We start from the raw sequence: 18,219 nt of genomic DNA, 5'->3' as shown, positions 1-18,219 counted from the left end.
GATTGTTCCCCTTTAGGAGAGCAATTGAACTTGAATTCATAATTTCATCTTCGGATGTTTTTCTTCTTTGCTTCCCAAAACCTCCTCATCCTCTCAGAATGCTCCTTTTTTCCGTTCCTCTGTCCATTTTTTACCAGGCTGACGTGATGTTCTTTCCCCAAACTTCACACTTGTGATTTTATGCTGGCACTCGGTGCGATCTTAGAGATTTTTTATGTTGATCTGCTGTAGATCCCACTGGACTTCTTTCAGCCATTCTGTGCCACATTTACTCCTTGTTATAATATTGAATAATTTCTTAGCTGTTCTGGAGTCTTCCGTCCTGTAGATGTCTGTATAAAATCTGGCTCAGAGCTTTCTGATTTCATCTGTTACTATGTTGATCTTTCTATAGAGTTTGTTTTGTGGTCTCTTCATCCAAATGCCATGTTTGTTGATTGGACCGTAAATCTTCTTGAGAATTTTTTTTTTCCTGCTTTTCTATTTCCTTAATTTTTGAATGACCATCAATCACCATTGTTTCAGCTGCATAGATTGCTTCTGGAAGAATCACTGTTGTATAGTCCCTTAATTTTGCGTCTGTCGAAATGCACTTCTTGTTGTAATGCGCTCATGTTAGCTTGTAGGCCTTCTGGAGCTTGGTAATTCTTTGTTCATTGGCAATTCGGTTTAATCCTGAGGACTGTATAGTTTCACCGAGGTATTTAAAATGGCAGACTTGTGCAATTTTACCTTTTTTTTGTTACTAAAGGGGATTTATTTTCTGGCTGCCTTTCCATATATTGGATTTTTTCATAAGATATCTGCAGTCCGTTTTTTTGTGAAATTTCATGTAGTTTTTCCACTGCGTGAATCGCTTCTGTTCTGTTATTGGTGATAATTGCAATATCGTCAGCGAAAGCAAGGCACTTGACTTTAATTCGATTCTCTTTCTTGATACCAATTTGGATACCCTTTACATGAGGTTCCCATTCCCTGATTATCTTTTCTAGAACAATACTGAAAAGGATTGGGGATAGTGCGTCCCCCTGTCGGACTCCAGATTTGATTTCGAAGGGTTCTGATACTTCGCCCATGAATTTCACTTTGGCCGTTGTTCCTGTAAGTGTCTCTTCTGTGATTTTTCGTGTCTTTCGGTCGATCCCAAATTCTTCCATGATTTTAAACAGGGTTCCACGGTCCACTAAATCATATGCTTTCCTGAAGTCGATGAATGTAACTACTGTGTTTCTGCATTTCCTCATTTGTAATATTGTCTTTAAGCACCAAATCTGTTCCGCACATGAGCGTCCTTTTCTGAATCCGGCCTGGTTTTCATCTATTAGTGTATCTGCTTGGGATTCTATCCTGTTTAAAAGCGCTTTGGAAAGGATTTTGTAAGCGACTGGGAGCAGGGAAATTCCTCTGTAATTGTTCATGTCTGTCTTGTCGCCCTTTTTGTGTAGCGGGTGAATTAGAGCGCATTTCCAGTCCTCTGGTATCTGCTCTGTTATCCATATGTCTGACATTATATGGTGTAATTTCTACATAAGTATAGGATCGTTTAGTTTCCAGAACTCAGAAATGATCCCATCTTCTCCTGGTGCTTTGTTATTTTTCAACTGCTTGACTATCTCCATAATTTCTTCAAGATCCGGGGCATGTGAGTCTGGGTGTGTGAATACTGGAGAAGAAAGACAAGTTTTTCTTGGGGTGGTTCACAGTTGAGGAGGGAACTGAACTATTGGGCTAAGATTTTGCAGTTATTTTTCGTGTTGGTTTCCAAAGAGCCATCGGGTTTCTTGAAGCACAAGCTAGGCGCTTGGTATCCCTGTAAGTTTTCTCTGAAGTCTTATAAAAATTTATTGTATTATTTTTGATGAAATCCTGCTGGATTTCAGAGAGTCTGTTGTTGTCATATCCCCGTTTTTCTTTCCTAATTATTTTTGAGGTCTGTTTTTGAGTTTTAAGAAAGTTCTCCCAGTTTTCTTCAGTTTTGTGACTGCTAAATTTTTTCCATGCAGTTATTCGGTTGTCGACTGCCTCATCACAGGTTGCATTCCACCAGCGATGTTTCCTGTTGCGAGGGGGTTGTCCTAATTTGAGGGCTTCCTGAATTTTCTCTGTTAGTTTCTTCCAGTCATTATTATTATTATTATTATTATTATTATTATTTCTTACGAAGTTTCTTTACACAGGCTTTCCAATGTGGAGGACCTCTCCTATAGTGTTCTGTTCTACTAGGTGCATATCTATCCACTATATAGTCAATCATTCTTTTAAACTTAAGCCACAGTTCCTGTTCATGATCCTGCCTAGAGCTGAATTTTTCTCTTTGAGATATGACATTACTGCATTTTTATCTAATGAATTACACAGCAATTCTCCATATCTGTTCTACTTCTTCTCTCAATCAAATTTCATAAAGGTCCAAAATGAACATCACTCAAGGACTGGTATGACAAGGATTTTGTAATTGAACTCTTTCTTGGGCAAGTACACTACCATCACATTCTTTCAATAAATTTCAATCTGGCAGCTATCTTTCCCACAGCTAGAATTATTTTGTTATTCCACTGTACATTGATATGAACTGATTTTGCTCAATATCTGATAGTTATGATCGATTTCAGTGACTGATCAAAAAAAAAAAAAATAAATAAAAAATGGTTCAAACGGCTCTGAGCACTATGGGACTTAAGTTCTGAGGTCATCAGTCTCCTAGAACTTGGAACTACTTAACCCTAATTAACCTAAGGACATCACACACATCCATGCCTGAGGCAGGATTCGAACCTGCGTTCATAGCGATCGCGCGGTTCCTGACTGTAGCACCTAATACCGCTCGGCCACCCCAGCCGGCAGTGACTGATCACTGATGGTGTAATCAGATGGTATCAGTTTCTACTGGCTACTTACATTCATTGCAATACATTCAGTTACTGCTCCAAGCACTGACAATATGCATGTCTTCCTGTATTTTTAATGACATTCTTAAATTGACCATCAAACAAAACTGTGTTTGCTGCAAATGCTACCTGCAAGCTCAATTATAATCCATTCATCATAAGAATAAACCTGATATAAACAAACACAAATGCGATGATTGGTCAAAAGCTGTAGCATACATACACTGGTGTTGTTACGGTCTTGGAAGTAGCTCCTACTTACATATTAGATATCTTATTACGAAGTTATGTTAAATGAAACTTTAAGATATTCAAACATATTAACAGTCATCAACATTTTTCTTAATCACACTTCAGCTAAGCAGTTTTTATTTCAAAAATCATGGACAGCCACAGCCTCTGTAGCGTTGTGTTCTGATTGTTGCGCTGTTAATGTGCAGTATGAAAATGGCTGAGGCCGCTTTCTGCTTCATAGTGATACATGCATGTGGAATATGGTTAAGAAGTGTTGAGAAACAGGCTGTTCTTAGTGTTTCTCATAAATTTATGGAGATAACCAGCTTTGAAGTTTTCCACTGTTATATATACTGCAGTTAAGATACAAATATCCATTAAACAAATAGTACAGTCGGTTGTTGTTGACAGTCGGTATCATAATGGAATGTGAACCACATGCATGTATTCATGCGTTGGTTCATATCTCCCCAATAGCATTTTTTTTCTCATTCAATTTGAAATACCTATATCTCATAATTATAAACCTCATTTTTTATGAATAGTTCATATCTTTTTGTTTCTAATTACATATTGGACTCTAAATTCCTGTTTCCATTCCAGATACAAATTCTTAATTATCGATGTTTTATGAGAGGCTGTTTATAAAAGTTGTTTAAATTAAGAAATCATAACAATTTAATTTTGAAGGTAAAAATGAAAAACTAAATCCTCTATATTTGGACTATGTCCATCGTTTTATACCACAGAGGTAGATAAGTATCGTAGAAACATGAAAAAAATCGTTTTCACAGCGTCGAGCACATCATACAAATGCTGCATTTTTACATTTTCTACTGTACCATTATAGTATGAACCCAACAGAACTGATTTGAAGCCAAGCTGCGGGATTTGGCCCGAAAAGAAACAAAGACTGTTAAGCTGCCAGATGTACTGGAACTAACATATGCAGCTTTATCGTACGTCACTGGCAGGATTTAGAACAGCTCATCATAAAAAAAGAGATGATGCTGTGCCTGGTTGGCTTTGTAGATTCTGTTGTTGGCAGGCTCATTATCAATGTAGCAGGAGACACTTACAGAACTGAAATGTATTTCTCAGATTCGAATAAGGAAGGAGCTAAGAGATTACCAGACGACTGACTGTAAGTAATACCTTCAGCGGCATCAATATTTAACTATATGGAGAAATCCCTCAATACTCTCTTACGTACCACACAGCTTATGCAAAAAAATTGCCCTGTGGTTCAGTCAGGAATTTTCATCATTCTTGTTTTTAATTACAACAGTACGTAAGCTAAAAACGATAACGTGTTGCGATTTTCGCTTAGTCGTCAAAAGAGCATATTGTGGGAGATTTGCAGTATATTATTTCATTCTGCTTCAAAATTAAATGACATTCGAAGTTGTATTGCTCCTCTGCTCGTCTCTTTTTACGTGTGAACTGCAGCTGGTCACGTCACTGCAGTCTAGCTATACCAGCTGACCAGCCAGTGCTGTCCAAGTTAAATGTGCCGGTAAGGCTGTTGCCCTGTAATATCGCTAAGACAATGTGCGTGTAATGCACAGCACAAAACGTATCCTTATTATTGTACTTGACAGTATTCGAGACAGCTTGGCTGCAGTCCCACGTGAAACGGAAATCCAATGAGTTTCCAGCAAACTCGGAAGAATACATAGTGCAATGTTTACACCAGGTTTATTCTTATGATGAACGGATGATACATACATAGTGGAAAAGAAACAAGGGCACCCACGCAATATTTTGTATGGGCGAGGGAGGGCTAGATCTGGGAATATGGAGTATTATTTAATATTTTGGAAGATGAATGGCAACTTGTATGTAACAGTTCAAAAGATCCCTTTTAAAAACCTGCATAATACGGACATTTTAATTATTCTCTTGGGGTGCCCTTAGCAACAACAGTATTCCCCCACATTCTTGACGTGTTCCAAATACTACTTTTCGCTCTGATGATGCCTCCATGCTGTGTCAGTGCAGTGATGCAGCCCCCAAACCACAGGACACAGGAAAGCTAAGTATGTAACTTGCTGCTCTGCTGGTATGTTGCAGGTAGCAGCTGGAAACTGATTAGCCTGAGACAAACAAATAACAACTGCACTACAGGCTGTGTGACTCTACAATTTACAGTTACTTTTACATACAAAAACACATAAGAAATTTAAGAACCAAACTAAGAAAAATGCAAACAAATGTAAATACGTAACTTGTTCCGATGCTGTCCCAAAGGCAGCAGCTGGGGCCTGACTAGGTTGAGATGAACAGTCATTGGCCATTCAAGACAAACAAATGACAACTGTACTAGAAACTGTGTGAATCTACACTTTACCGTTACTAAAATGCGAGGTTACACCATGTAAATACAAAAACACACAAGAAATTTCACAATTACACAAAGAAAAGAATCATAGAAATATTAACTTGCTACTTTGGTGATGCATCATATGTGGCAGCTGGAACCTGGCTGCCTTTTTCATTATCAAGGATGATTGAAAATACAAAGTGAGTTAACAGCAATTGTATATGCTTTTTGAATGCAACATTTGGAACCATCAGTAAAAATGGTGGTACAGTATTAACCTCATGTTATGCATGTTCAGTAGTGATTTACAGAACAGAGAGGAAGGCATAAGTTACTTATTAGATAGCACTGCAAAAATAACGGCTCCCACTTTTTTTCCCTTTACTCATACTGTTGAAAGTACAATGAAAAGTTTTTGTCTCAGTCGACAATACATGAATATCATTCAGTATTATCAATAATTTTAATGCCTTTGGTGTAACGATTGTATAAGAACAGTAAATATAGTTCTTCTTACTGCTTGTACGATAGCCAAATCCACAACTTGTTAGATATACTTTCCTCAATAGCTCACAAAGTTAAAATAAGGATCAAAATCAGTGGCCTCACTCACACCAATTACGCAGTTCCCCCATAACCAAGTTTATAAATAAAAATAAAATACAATCCAATTACTTTTTGCCAAGTCTTGAAGGTAATTTTACTGTTAACTTGGATCCAAACACAGGGTCATCTTTGTCAATGGTGTAGTCGAGCTTAGTACCAGTGTCCTTATCTGATATGTCCTTTATTTTAAGTTCTCTTGTGTCAAGAACCTGAAACAAGAAATTACAATTTTTGTCTCAGTCGACAATATATGGACATCATTCGGTAGAATTGAATATTTTAATGCTTTTTGTGTAATGATTGTATAAGAACAATAGTAAATACATTTATTCCACTTTTTTTCTTCCCAAGTAGGTTTTAGTTGACAAAGCATTTACCAATTAATGCTACAGGACTACAGGAAGAAGCAACCAAATATCGCACTACTTCTACTACCTGTAAGAAACATTTACTCCCTCTAAATATCCACACAAAAAAGTTTCAGGATGTGATGTTCTGAAAACCCACTATAAATGCACGTCATTCTAAATATATTCATTTTTATAAGTATTTTTACAATTCAGAGATTCCTGACTTTGTATGATTTGAGAAGCTTGACTGTGTCTTCTCAGGTATGCCACTGTATCTCGTTTTGCAATTGGTCAAAGATTTAACTGAGAAAAAATGATTTTAATGGAGATTGTCAAAAACAACAGCTATGTAGATATAGAAGTGCATAATCAGAAAGTGCAAAACTAAATAAGATGCTTCCCACACACAAAACTGATAATTTTTTATATTTGTAAGTGTCATCTTTTATTTAGCTCTTGTAATGGCTTTTACGTGGACATATTAGTGATCCAAATATCTGATTCCTAACTAAAAAGTCCTATGTTCAATCTCGGTCTCTCTACAAGCTATTTTGAGCACCTATAGCTGCTACAGGGAAGGGTTCCAGTCTCCAAACAGCAATGACAAAAAAAGAGCACAAGGGTGAAAGAGGTGCAAGGCGCCCTCTGTCCTTTGGGTATGGAACTGCCACTAAAAATGGAAGACCTGTCAAAGATCAATGACATGGGTGCTGAAGCAACATAAATTGGTGATAGTGACACTAAGGTCTTTTTTCTGGGTAACAACAGGTTAAATATTAATATTTTAATGTAGTTGCAATCTTCATGTTTCATTATATTCATGTGAAGTGTTTTTGCTTTGTTCTGTGGAGCTGATGGGAATCATGACAATGTGGTATCATGTTTTTCCTTTGGAGATGGACCTTCACAGTTTTCAACTCTTTCCTTTAACCAATGACCAGCAACTATGGTCAAAACAACTAAAAGTCTTTATCAAACAATGGAAAGTCCAGACTGGAATAACAACAATGCTATGAAAAGATAGATTGCTACTCAGCATATAGAGATATAGTGGAGACGCTGAGTCACATACAGGACTGATACATACAGTCACATACAGGACTGAGTCACATGAAAGGACTGTTATACATTTTAGCTTTTGGCCAAAGACATTCTTCCAAAACAGAGAAAATGCACACACGTGACCACTGTGTCCAGTTGCTGTGGCCAGAATAAGTGTGTGATTTGTTTGGAAGAGGGCCTTTTCATTTTGCCAGCCTATGACTCAACATTATATCTATATGCTGAGTAGCAGCCTATCATTTTCATAATATTGTCATTTATCATAAGAATAAAATGAAAATAATACCTGATCTTTGTAAAACACTCCATAATATGATGCCAAGAAAATGTTACTAGTCTGTTTGCTGAAAGATGCAGTTCATGTTTCTACTGTACCGATACTAGTCAGTTACTGGCAGTAATTATCTATAAAGAGAACATGGAAAATAAACTGAGACGCAAGATGAATCTGCCAAAAAACTGAAAACAGTCCTACCGAAGCTCAATAAAAAGCAGAAAGGAACTCTGATTAAAATGTATTATCTGAAATTTATGGCATTTGTCATCCAAATATAATGTGTTACATGCAACTTATTGCAAAAAGAAGTGGCAACAGTCTTAACTGTTGAATAGTTATGCAGTATTCAACTAAGTACCTGGGTGTTGAAATTACGAACAACTTCCGTTGGAAAGACCACATAGATAATATTGTGGGGAAGGCGAGCCAAAGGTTGTGTTTCATTGGCAGGACACTTAGAAGATGCAACAAGTCCACTAAAGAGACAGCTTACACTACTCTCGTTCGTCCTCTGTTAGAATATTGCTGTGCGGTGTGGGATCCTTACCAGGTGGGACTGACGGAGGACATCGAAAGGGTGCAAAAAAGGGCAGCTCGTTTTGTATTATCGCGTAATAGGGGAGAGAGTGTGTCAGATATGATACGCGAGTTGGGACGGGAGTCATTAAAGGAAAGACGTTTTTCGTCGTGGCGAGATCTATTTACGAAATTTCAGTCACCAACTTTCTCTTCCGAATGCGAAAATATTTTGTTGAGCCCAACCTACATAGGTAGGAATGATCATCAAAATAAAATAAGAGAAATCAGAGCTCGAACAGAAAGGTTTAGGTGTTTGTTTTTCCCGCGCGCTGTTCGGGAGTGGAATGGTAGAGAGATAGTATGATTGTGGTTCAATGAAACCTCTGCCAAGCACTTAAATGTGAATTGCAGAGTAGTCATGTAGATGTAGATGAAAATGAATAAACCCGCAGGAAAAGAAATAATGCCAAATAACTTACACGGGCTTCAACAAAGGACTTCCCGGAAACAGCTACATATTATTTATTCAGATATGAGCTGTCATGGTACATGAGGTCAAATTATGTCTGATTATGAAGAGCATGAGCACTTGGTAATGAGACTTATAACCTTGAAAGTAGTTGAGAGTAAATAAATAAATAAAGCATAGCTTTCAAAGCTTTCTTTCCTGAAAAATTATCAGCTAGGGACTCACAAAATTTTCTGTACAAATAGAGAAGACTGCGAAGTATTCAAGACAATTTTTTTTTACATCATGTTGTGATTCCCTGTGGCTTATAACATTGTTGTTTCTAGTAAAAATACTTATCTATTTTGCACTGCACAAATGAACATAATAAGAATGCACATATAACTTTTTAATGGCAATGATAACCAAAGATAACCAAAAGACTAATTACTCCAACATGTATCTACAAATTTTATGGAGTTTACATTTCACTGTGTCCCTTACAGCAACATATTACTCCCTCCCTAGAGAAAACGCTGAGATATTTCTTCAGGAAGTGCACTGCACATCCAGCACGACAGAACATACGGCTCATTGGGTTCACTGATGACACTCTGGAGTTTTGGTGGCTGGAACTGAATGTTTACTTGGAGCTGGCACAGATGATCTGGAATCACTTTCTTCAGTAGGAAGACTGGCTCGAGTCTGCCAATGGAGATGGTTTTCTGATCCTGAGACGTTTCAATATCAAGGTGTTTTTCAGCACGTGAATGTACCAGATATGGTATATTGTAGATAGGTTGTAGAGGTTTTTTTCTCTGTGCACCATGTCTTACAAATAAATGTGAAGAGATCATGAGTTCATGATGGATGAAGACAGACTTTGTAGCATGATGTCGAACATTAATCAGTTTAAGTGACACTATGTGGCATTTCATGTTCAAAATGAAAGTTGGAATGTCACACTCCACAGGTGTAGGATTCAAGAAATCAGATGGAAGCCTAGTTGTCATGCGGTAACACATTTCTACAAAGGTAATGTTATATTCTGGAATCACACTGGTGTCGAGACCCATTAAAATTGTTGATAAGTTATCAACACAGTCACTGAAGAAATAGGTAAAAGTATTCCCCAAGAAAGTCTGTTAACAAATTTTCAAGAACCAGCTTTAAATGATTACTCTAGGAATATACTACAACTTCCTGCTTATCACTCACATAGGGATTGTGAGGACAAGATTAGAATAATTACTGCATGCACAACAGCATTCAAACACTCATTTGTCCCACACTCTATACATGAATGGAATAGGAAGAAACCCTAATAACTGGTACAATGGGATGCACCCTCTGCCATGCAGCTCACAGTGGTTTGTAGAGTATAGATGTAGATACAACCTTTTTACACGATGTATCTGAAAAAGAAACAAAAGTGATATCCAACATATAAGGGGATGTTTACCATTTTCCACGCAAAACTGATGTCTAGCACACGCAAGGGGCAGCAGTAAATAGATTAACTCGTAAAATGAGCAGTCACACTTTTCCCTCTCTGGAATTACTCTGTTCTGCAGTCAGTGGGCTTGGCAAGTCTTTGCCAATCATGTAATAACCTATCCTTCCTAATCCCACCTCACTGCTTTAAATTAATGGAAGGAATGTTGTGCACCCAATGAAAATGTAAACTCTTGCGTGCAAAGTGGTGTTCTGTGAAAATAATTAAAAAACACAGGAAAGTTGGTGAATACTTAAACTCAGGAGGTGTATCTCCCAGTACTACCAACAGAAGCATACAGAAGTAGATCACAGCACCCCTAGCTTCAGAAACAATGGACACCTTCTTATGGGGTGGAGTGGGGTAGGACTTGACATGTTATTGAAGCCAAGCTGAGAGAGACCCATTGCTATCAGTAGCAAGGGCAGCAATGACAATGCATGATCTAAGAATTCATTTGGAATTCACTAACACATCCAGACTTTATGCTAATTAATGAGGTTGCAGATTAAATCTAATTATGGTTTATATACTGAAAGAGACATTCACATATACGAAAATGTGTTACTGTGTTAAAACATTACACATAATTGGGATAGTTGAAAAGCAGTGCACTATCCTCTGTACAGTACTTTTCTCTCTCATTGGTAATTGGCTTGTGCTGCCACGTTGTAATAATTTACCCCCACCATCCACCATAAGACTCTTGGATTTGTTTCATTCTTAGCAATAAACAAATTATTCCACATGTCTTTTCTATAATGCTGCACAGAACTGCAATATTTTGCCTTTTGGCAAGTTGGAAGAATGCATTTACTGTAAAGTGCTTGACAGTTGCCAACAAGTTCATTGATTTTGATGAATGTTGTCATATTTTAAGGACGCAGTTCAAGATCTAAAAACAGTTATGCACTAACACATCATAATAAATAATTCATTTATTAGTAATGCAAACAGTTTCTTAATTCCATAATGAATATCCACTCTGCAGCAGAGTGTGCACTGATTTGAAACTGAGAGTACAGGTTATGAGTCATACTGTTGTAGTTTACTTTCATCATGTAATGTAATTAATCCAAAAAGGCACTTTAGTTCCATTAGTTATCTTCTCTGCTAAAACAAGTGACACAGACTGGGCAGAACTGACCCTACAATAAATTTCTGAGATGCTCCATGCTTTTGATATTACTTTAAAGCCTAGAAATGCCATGTGGTTTTGCATCTTAATATTTTATAATTAATTTGTATATTACTGTTGCACTACAATCAGACTCAAGATTCTAATCTTACAGTTATTTAGATTTTGCAATAGAATATGGTGATCAATAACTGAAATATACCACAATATTTATTAATATTTCATTTCAAAAGGAAATAACTACTGAATGTTGACTTGCCAGCTCTATGTGTATGCTGTGAATAATTAAGAAGGCCACAATCTCCTAAAATACATTTATAAAACATAGCAGTTAATAAAATTAATGAATAAATAAAGCAATTAATGACCAACCAGGAGGTGAGCATCATCTTTCTTCTTCTCAGCGGTCAAGTTCACTTCTCCTATCAAGATTTTGCGTTCAAAATCAATAGTTAGTGAGACATCTAAATGAGAGACGGCAACTTCATCTGAAAAAAGGGGAAGTGAATAAATAAATATTGAAATACATAAATAAAAACTGACTTGACTGAGTTCTTGTTGAAGCATTATAAATAAGTTTTGAGACACGCAAAAAAGTAAATTTTACTGTGTAATAAACATAACCTAATTGAGTGATACCTAAGTCACTCCAACAAAGAATTATACGTTAATGTCACGGCAATGTTCAGGGATGTCGTAATAGTGAGCTTGTGATTTATATTACCTAGTAACTACTTTATCAAGATACAGGGAGATTTTTGTAGTTATGTGTGACTTGTGCCAAAGATGCACAATATAACAGTGTTTTCAAATATAGATTAAAATTGCTTCTTCTTCAAAACTCCATTCACATAGAAATAATTTCGTATTTTATAGCTCTCTGTGAGATTGTTCAATTGACGCCTTCCACTTCATAACAGTTACCATCAATATGATCTACAGAACAACTAACTAAACTTTCAAAGCAAACAGAAACACCACTTATGGATTAGGCACCAGGCCTGTTTCAACTAGCTAACAGCTGCCTACAAGGCAGTGGCAGTACGAGGATGCAATCTATGATCATGGGACATGGGCAATTTGCCAATCCCTCCAGCCATGACTGCCAGTAGGTGAAGCTTGATGGTGCAACTGCTGCTTTATTCAAGCAGTGTCCGATTCCACCCGTCTGCTTTGACACATGACATCATCAATATGGCTATTCTAAGCGTCTCCAATATGACTACATACACAGGGCAATGAACCCGAAAATACGTGTAAATAAGACAATAACATCTCCCTCCTATAACACAATCAAGTTAAAATGACAACTGCGGGAAAATGGGGGGTTTTGGGAGGGGATAAGTTAGTATAACAGTAAAAAAACACACCATGATCTCAAAAAACACAAAATGTTGGAAAAATAATAACAAAATCTACAGGAATCTGACAATACCTAAACACCAATCCATAAAGCAAAAACTACGGAAATTGGAATCAGACATTTCCCTTGACCACAGCTGACATTACCAAAACACCAATACCTGTGCAGAAAACTACAAAAATAGAATCGGTCATTTTCCTTTATCTGTATAGGTTAACCAACCATTGCAACTGATACGAAAAAAACCAGCACCTACAACTACACACACACACACACACACACACACACACACACACACACACACACACACACACAGAGAGAGAGAGAGAGAGAGAGAGAGAGAGAGAGAGAGAGAGGGGGCGCCATCAAACACAACAAGACGACATCTACGAACACAACCAACTCATAAACTTTGGACCTTACTGATGTCACACGCCACAAAACCCTTACGCCATGTGTCAAAGCAGACAGGTGGAATTGGACACTTCCGTTAACCCAATTGGTCTCGCAAGGCTGAGTTGATTCCATTCCAGAACTCCTTACCTCACAAAAAAATCTGACGGGGCACCACAAATTCAACCCCGGTCTTACCACACCAAAGGCTACAACACTAATCATTCATCTGCAATTTAATTCTACAATTATAACAGTCACTTGTGACTTCTTTCATCTCCAGCCATGATTTATTAATGTGATAAATTCCAAGTTGCACCATGTTTTGCAGTGCACGTAAAACTGTAGGTCCTCCTGCATATTGCTGGGTACATTATTCTTTGCAGGTAACATGAAAAGCATGAAGTTGCAAGTCTTTGTCATGGAAGTGCCCCCAGGTATTCTACTGGAGTTAACTAAATTATTCACCAGGAAGACCAGACATAACACAAAGCGTTTTAGTAAATGCCAATCAACTTACCATTAGCAAGCAGCTGATCAGGATCACCTGTTCATTAGTAATATTGTTTATTTTGACTTAGGAGAAAGGGATATCTACACTCTTGTTGGCGTTCATGTTCACACTAAGCAGGTTTTTAATGTTAGCTTTATATACAGCACTGATAGTGCTGTAAGTTACAGAAATATTTAGTACAAAATACAGTCAGCACTAGATAAAAATAGCAGCTGAGTAACGTGGTATGTGATTTATTCATCTCATATATACAAATATAGGAAGCATATCAAGATTTATAACAAAAACATTTATTCAATTTACATACAAATAGTTTACATTTTATATACATTCCTGAGGTTACAAGCAAATCACCGAAAAAAAACCTCCATCAGCTGGAAAGAACCTTTAATGGAACTTACATAAATCTGAAGCAACACCAGTTTGAAAACTTGTACATAATGCCAATGACTCTTCCCAAGCAGTCTGTTTCACAGCACCTAATAAAGACTCATGTTGATGTTCACAGTGCATCTGTCGGAATATTGTATGTGTGATATACAACTAGTTCTAGAAAAGTTGTGTTTGTGAGAAAAGTGTTTGAAGCACTCTAGGCAAAATGAAAAGTCTACCGTTGCTATAACATTGCTGGTATAATACCCAATGGACGAAGCAATACAGTTATACGATTTTAACATTGCGCCTAAACTGCACGAGGCATCGAATTTAAATCTGAGGTTGAGCTAAGTGATGCTGCACTGTAGACACGTTAAACTAACAATACTTCGTATAAAAATAATGTCATGGATCGAGTTAAACAAAAAACAAAAAAAAAAATGGTCGATCTAATATTTACGTGTAAAAATATACTTCACATCAACAAACCTGATATATTTATTGCTAAAAACATAGGCATGAACGTGTCATTTTATTCATATAATAAAACAGTTCTTAAAATGTTGCTGTTGTACAGTTCTCTTCAGAGTATGGCTTATAGTAACTCATATTAAGGATGATATTCAAACCTACCGGGATTGGAGTAGGAATTAGGATCTCCCGAACTAAGTCCTTCCTTCGTCATTTTGGTTAAGCTGACGTTAAGTGTCAAATGGTATTTTCCTTTCTTCGTACAGCAACACCTATCATCAGCAGCCACAATTTAAGCCCCTTATCACATTTAAAGGTAACAACAGGTGTTGGCAACTACTGATACGCGCCTCGTATCTCATAGATTCTGTGATAAGAAACTTGTTCGTTTCTCCTGCAGTTTCCCACAGTCAACGAGCATGTGAGTTGCGATTACGTTCCAAGCGCTTTCACAGCCACGGACGCATAGACGTGATCTATGCAACAATGTCTCTGCGCAGATATCTGCGCAAAAGTCTGTGCATGGAATAGATCGCTGCAAATGTGATATGTCAACACATGAACACACGTTGCAACTACTGCTCGCCCGCCATCTGTAGGCATAGAAACGAAATTCCAGTGGTAGGCGCCTACCAACGAGTTAAAATTTTAACTCATAACTACACTCATAGTAACCTCAGAGTTTATGTCATTTATTCAGGAGTGGAGGCACTTATATAACGGTTTGTGTTCGTAACCTGTGTTGCAAAAATTATTATTCCCGAGTCAGAAACACCCAAATTTACAGTAGCTACACACACACACACACACACATATATATATATATATATATATATATATATATATATATATATATATATATATATATGCCAAGTACTTTACAACCTCCAAGGCGCTTGGCGTGGCTTACAGGAGATAATTCTTCGTGCAAAATGTAAGGCACAAAGGGCCCTGAAGCATGTGGCTTGTGGTTTGTCCTTGTCCACAATCACAGGACGTGTCTTCTGTTATGAAGCCCCATCTCTTCAGGTTGTCTCTGGATCATCCAACTCCTGATTGTAATCTGTTTAAAGATTTCCACACCAGCCAGCTTTCATAGTGTCTAGGTGGTAGTTCTTCAGCTTCTGTCATCCATCCGCGCAGGTGAGGCGTCAACTTCTTCCATAACTCCACCTTTCCCTTCTCTGGTTAAATGGTGAGCTTCTTGGATGTCCTCAGGAAGCTCTTCTGCGAACTCAGCCATTGCTGTGGTGGATTATGTCCATTCTGTGGGTGGGCACTGTTCTATTCCACTTTCAGTCTCCTTGTTGGCAGCCACTGCTCTGTGTACACCTTGTGGCGCTATTCCAGCCAGGTAGTAGAGCTTGTCGGTTAGGGTAGGTCTCAAGCAACCTGTGATCAACCTGAACGTTTCGTTGAGAGCAGTGTCTACCTGACTGGCATGTGATGACCTGTACCAGACTGGGAAAGCATATTCGGCAGTAGAAAAGCACAGTGCCATTGTAGAAGAGTCCCATTGTGTCCCTGCTAGTTTGCGAATTAGGTGGTTTCAAGCGGAGATTTTCATTTTGGTGTTCTTGCAGTGAGTTTTGAATGTAGAGTTCTATCGACAGTGACTCCGAAGTATTTAGGGGCGTCATGATGCTGTGGTTGGATGCCTGACCATTCAACATGTAGCTCATGATTAGATTCCCTGTTCCTTAGGTGAAAGGTACACACTTGTGTCTTCGAAGGGTTTGGTCTTCGTTGGTTCCGACTGTAGTAGCTTGACAGTGTTCTAAGCGCAGTTGTCAGGTTTCTTTCCACTGTTTCAGAGCATGAGCTCTGTGTAGCAAGGGCTAGGTCATCTGCATATAAGAATCTCCTCATGCCTGGGGTCAGTGGCTGGTCATTGGTATAAATGTTGAAGAGAAGTGGAGCCAAGACGTTTCCCTGAAGTTGGCCCTTTTTTCTGCGCTGTCCAGCGACTGCGTTGACCTTGAAATTCAACAAAAATCCTGCGGTTTTGGAGGAAGGTGCTGATTAGTCTAACTAGGTGGGTGGTCTTGATCATATTGTATAATTCTGCATGGGGTAACCGATGATGGACAGTATCATATATTGCTGTGAGATCCATGAAGACCACGCCCATTATTTGTCGGGTTTCAAAGTCATCCTCTCTAAATTGAGTGAGATTCAAACGTTGCCCTTTGCAGCTTCTGTTTGGTCGAAATCCTGCTTGTTCGGGTATGCGAATAGGGTCAATTACCGGTAGGATTTCATTCAGAATCATACATTCGAACAGTTTATAAAGATGACTCAAAAAGATAAATGGTCAGAAGAGCCATCACCTTGCTCTTTCGCTAGATCTTTGGTGTTTGGCACTGGTTCATGCAGTTGTTGAAAAGCTGCAGGATCCATTTTCTTGTTGTTGGGCTGAAATTCTTAAGTTGCTCCATGCGGATGTCATCTGAACTGGATGCTTTACCAATTTTGCTCTCCTTAATAGCCTTGTTTAATTCAGATACCTCGAATGGGTGAGTCACATCCCTCATTTGTTCTTGGGCCTCTTGGTGTATTTTTGGCACTTTGATTCTATGGCTTCCTTTCCCATCTGATCTGCAGTGATGTCACAGTGTGCTGTGGATCTGGTTGGGTCGTTATTGAGGCGTCTCAATAATCTTCATGCTTTGTGGCTGTTTCTGGTTAGGTCAAGTTCTTCTATATTTTTAACAGAAGAATTCCGTTTGGATTCTTTCAGAGATGTGATAAGTTTATTCCCAGCCGCCAGCGTTGCCTCGCCCAATGGATCTTCTTCGAAAAGTACCTTACACTCTGTAAGGAATGTATGATGTTCGACAACCATGAAGAATGGCAATTGAGGAGCATCTCTTTACAGCCTCCACAAAAGTGTCACATGAGTCAGGTGAAGGTTCAATATTGAGAACTGCAGCGTCCAGCGTTTCTGTAAACTTTAGCCACTTGGCTTTCCTAAAGTTAAACCTCTTTCTAAACGAAACTGTCTGCGGTCTAAGTGTTGTGTGTTTGGAAAAGGGTTGCAGACTGTTTTTATGTGCTGTTGTGAGATGTTCTCGCTGCAAAATATCAGATTGGTGTTGTATCCGCGTTTCCATCTGCCACTGTTGAAAGATGCAGGTTCTTTAGGGTCATGTATAAGGCTCGGATGAGTGCCTTCCGCCTGTTTATGTAACACTGTTCCATTTTCATCATCATGATCAAAGCCTCACGTGGTTTTGTAACAGTTAAAGTCACCAGTCACTATTTGTGTGTGTTGACTATAAAAGTTATTAGGTATATTGATTTTGAGATCGACATCTGGTGGCTTGTATACGGATGTTATTGTACAGCCTTTGATTTCCAAAGTTAAGACTTCAAGATCATTTGCTTCAGTAAATGCTGTTGATATTACCTATATATCTTGTTGGACAAATATAGCACTTCCGTGTTTTGGGTGGGATATTTTCGTAGCCAGTCGCATTCCATTTATTTTTGGTCTGCGAATTTCACAGCTTCTGAGGGACTGTATGCAGAGTACATCGCACTTTGTTTGTCTACGCAGCTCTTGTAGCAGTTCTTCTTTTGGTGATGATATACCTTCTATATTCACCGATATGATGGCCAACTGTGGTCCTGAAAAGTACCAAGATGATGTTTCTGCTGTGAGAAGATCAGCTGTCAGAGACATCTGACGTCCAGGGTACGCCCAATTGCAAGTTTTACCTTGGTCGGAAATCATTGAAGTCTTCGTGGAGGCTCCTTTCAT

General features: G+C 38.2%; 1 protein-coding gene across 1 annotated transcript in view; it reads right to left on the bottom strand.

Moving 5' to 3' along the window:
- The window catches only part of LOC126191242 (leukotriene A-4 hydrolase), a 126,972-nt gene extending 111,914 nt beyond the window's left edge, over window positions 1–15,058 (bottom strand). Inside the window, exons 1-3 of the mRNA XM_049932052.1 lie at window positions 14,619–15,058; window positions 11,713–11,828; window positions 6,121–6,260 (exon numbers count right to left, since the gene is read on the bottom strand). Of these exons, the coding sequence (XP_049788009.1) occupies window positions 6,121–6,260; window positions 11,713–11,828; window positions 14,619–14,670 (308 nt within the window). The 5' untranslated portion in view covers window positions 14,671–15,058. The remainder of the gene's footprint in view (window positions 1–6,120; window positions 6,261–11,712; window positions 11,829–14,618) is intronic.
- Window positions 15,059–18,219: the final 3,161 nt, after the last annotated feature.

The sequence above is a fragment of the Schistocerca cancellata genome, chromosome 6, assembly GCF_023864275.1.
Source record: "Schistocerca cancellata isolate TAMUIC-IGC-003103 chromosome 6, iqSchCanc2.1, whole genome shotgun sequence".
In the NCBI taxonomy this organism is placed as follows: Eukaryota; Metazoa; Arthropoda; class Insecta; order Orthoptera; family Acrididae; genus Schistocerca; species Schistocerca cancellata.
The sequence above is the reverse complement of the archived record's forward strand: the minus strand, read 5'-3'. Positions and strand labels throughout refer to the sequence as shown.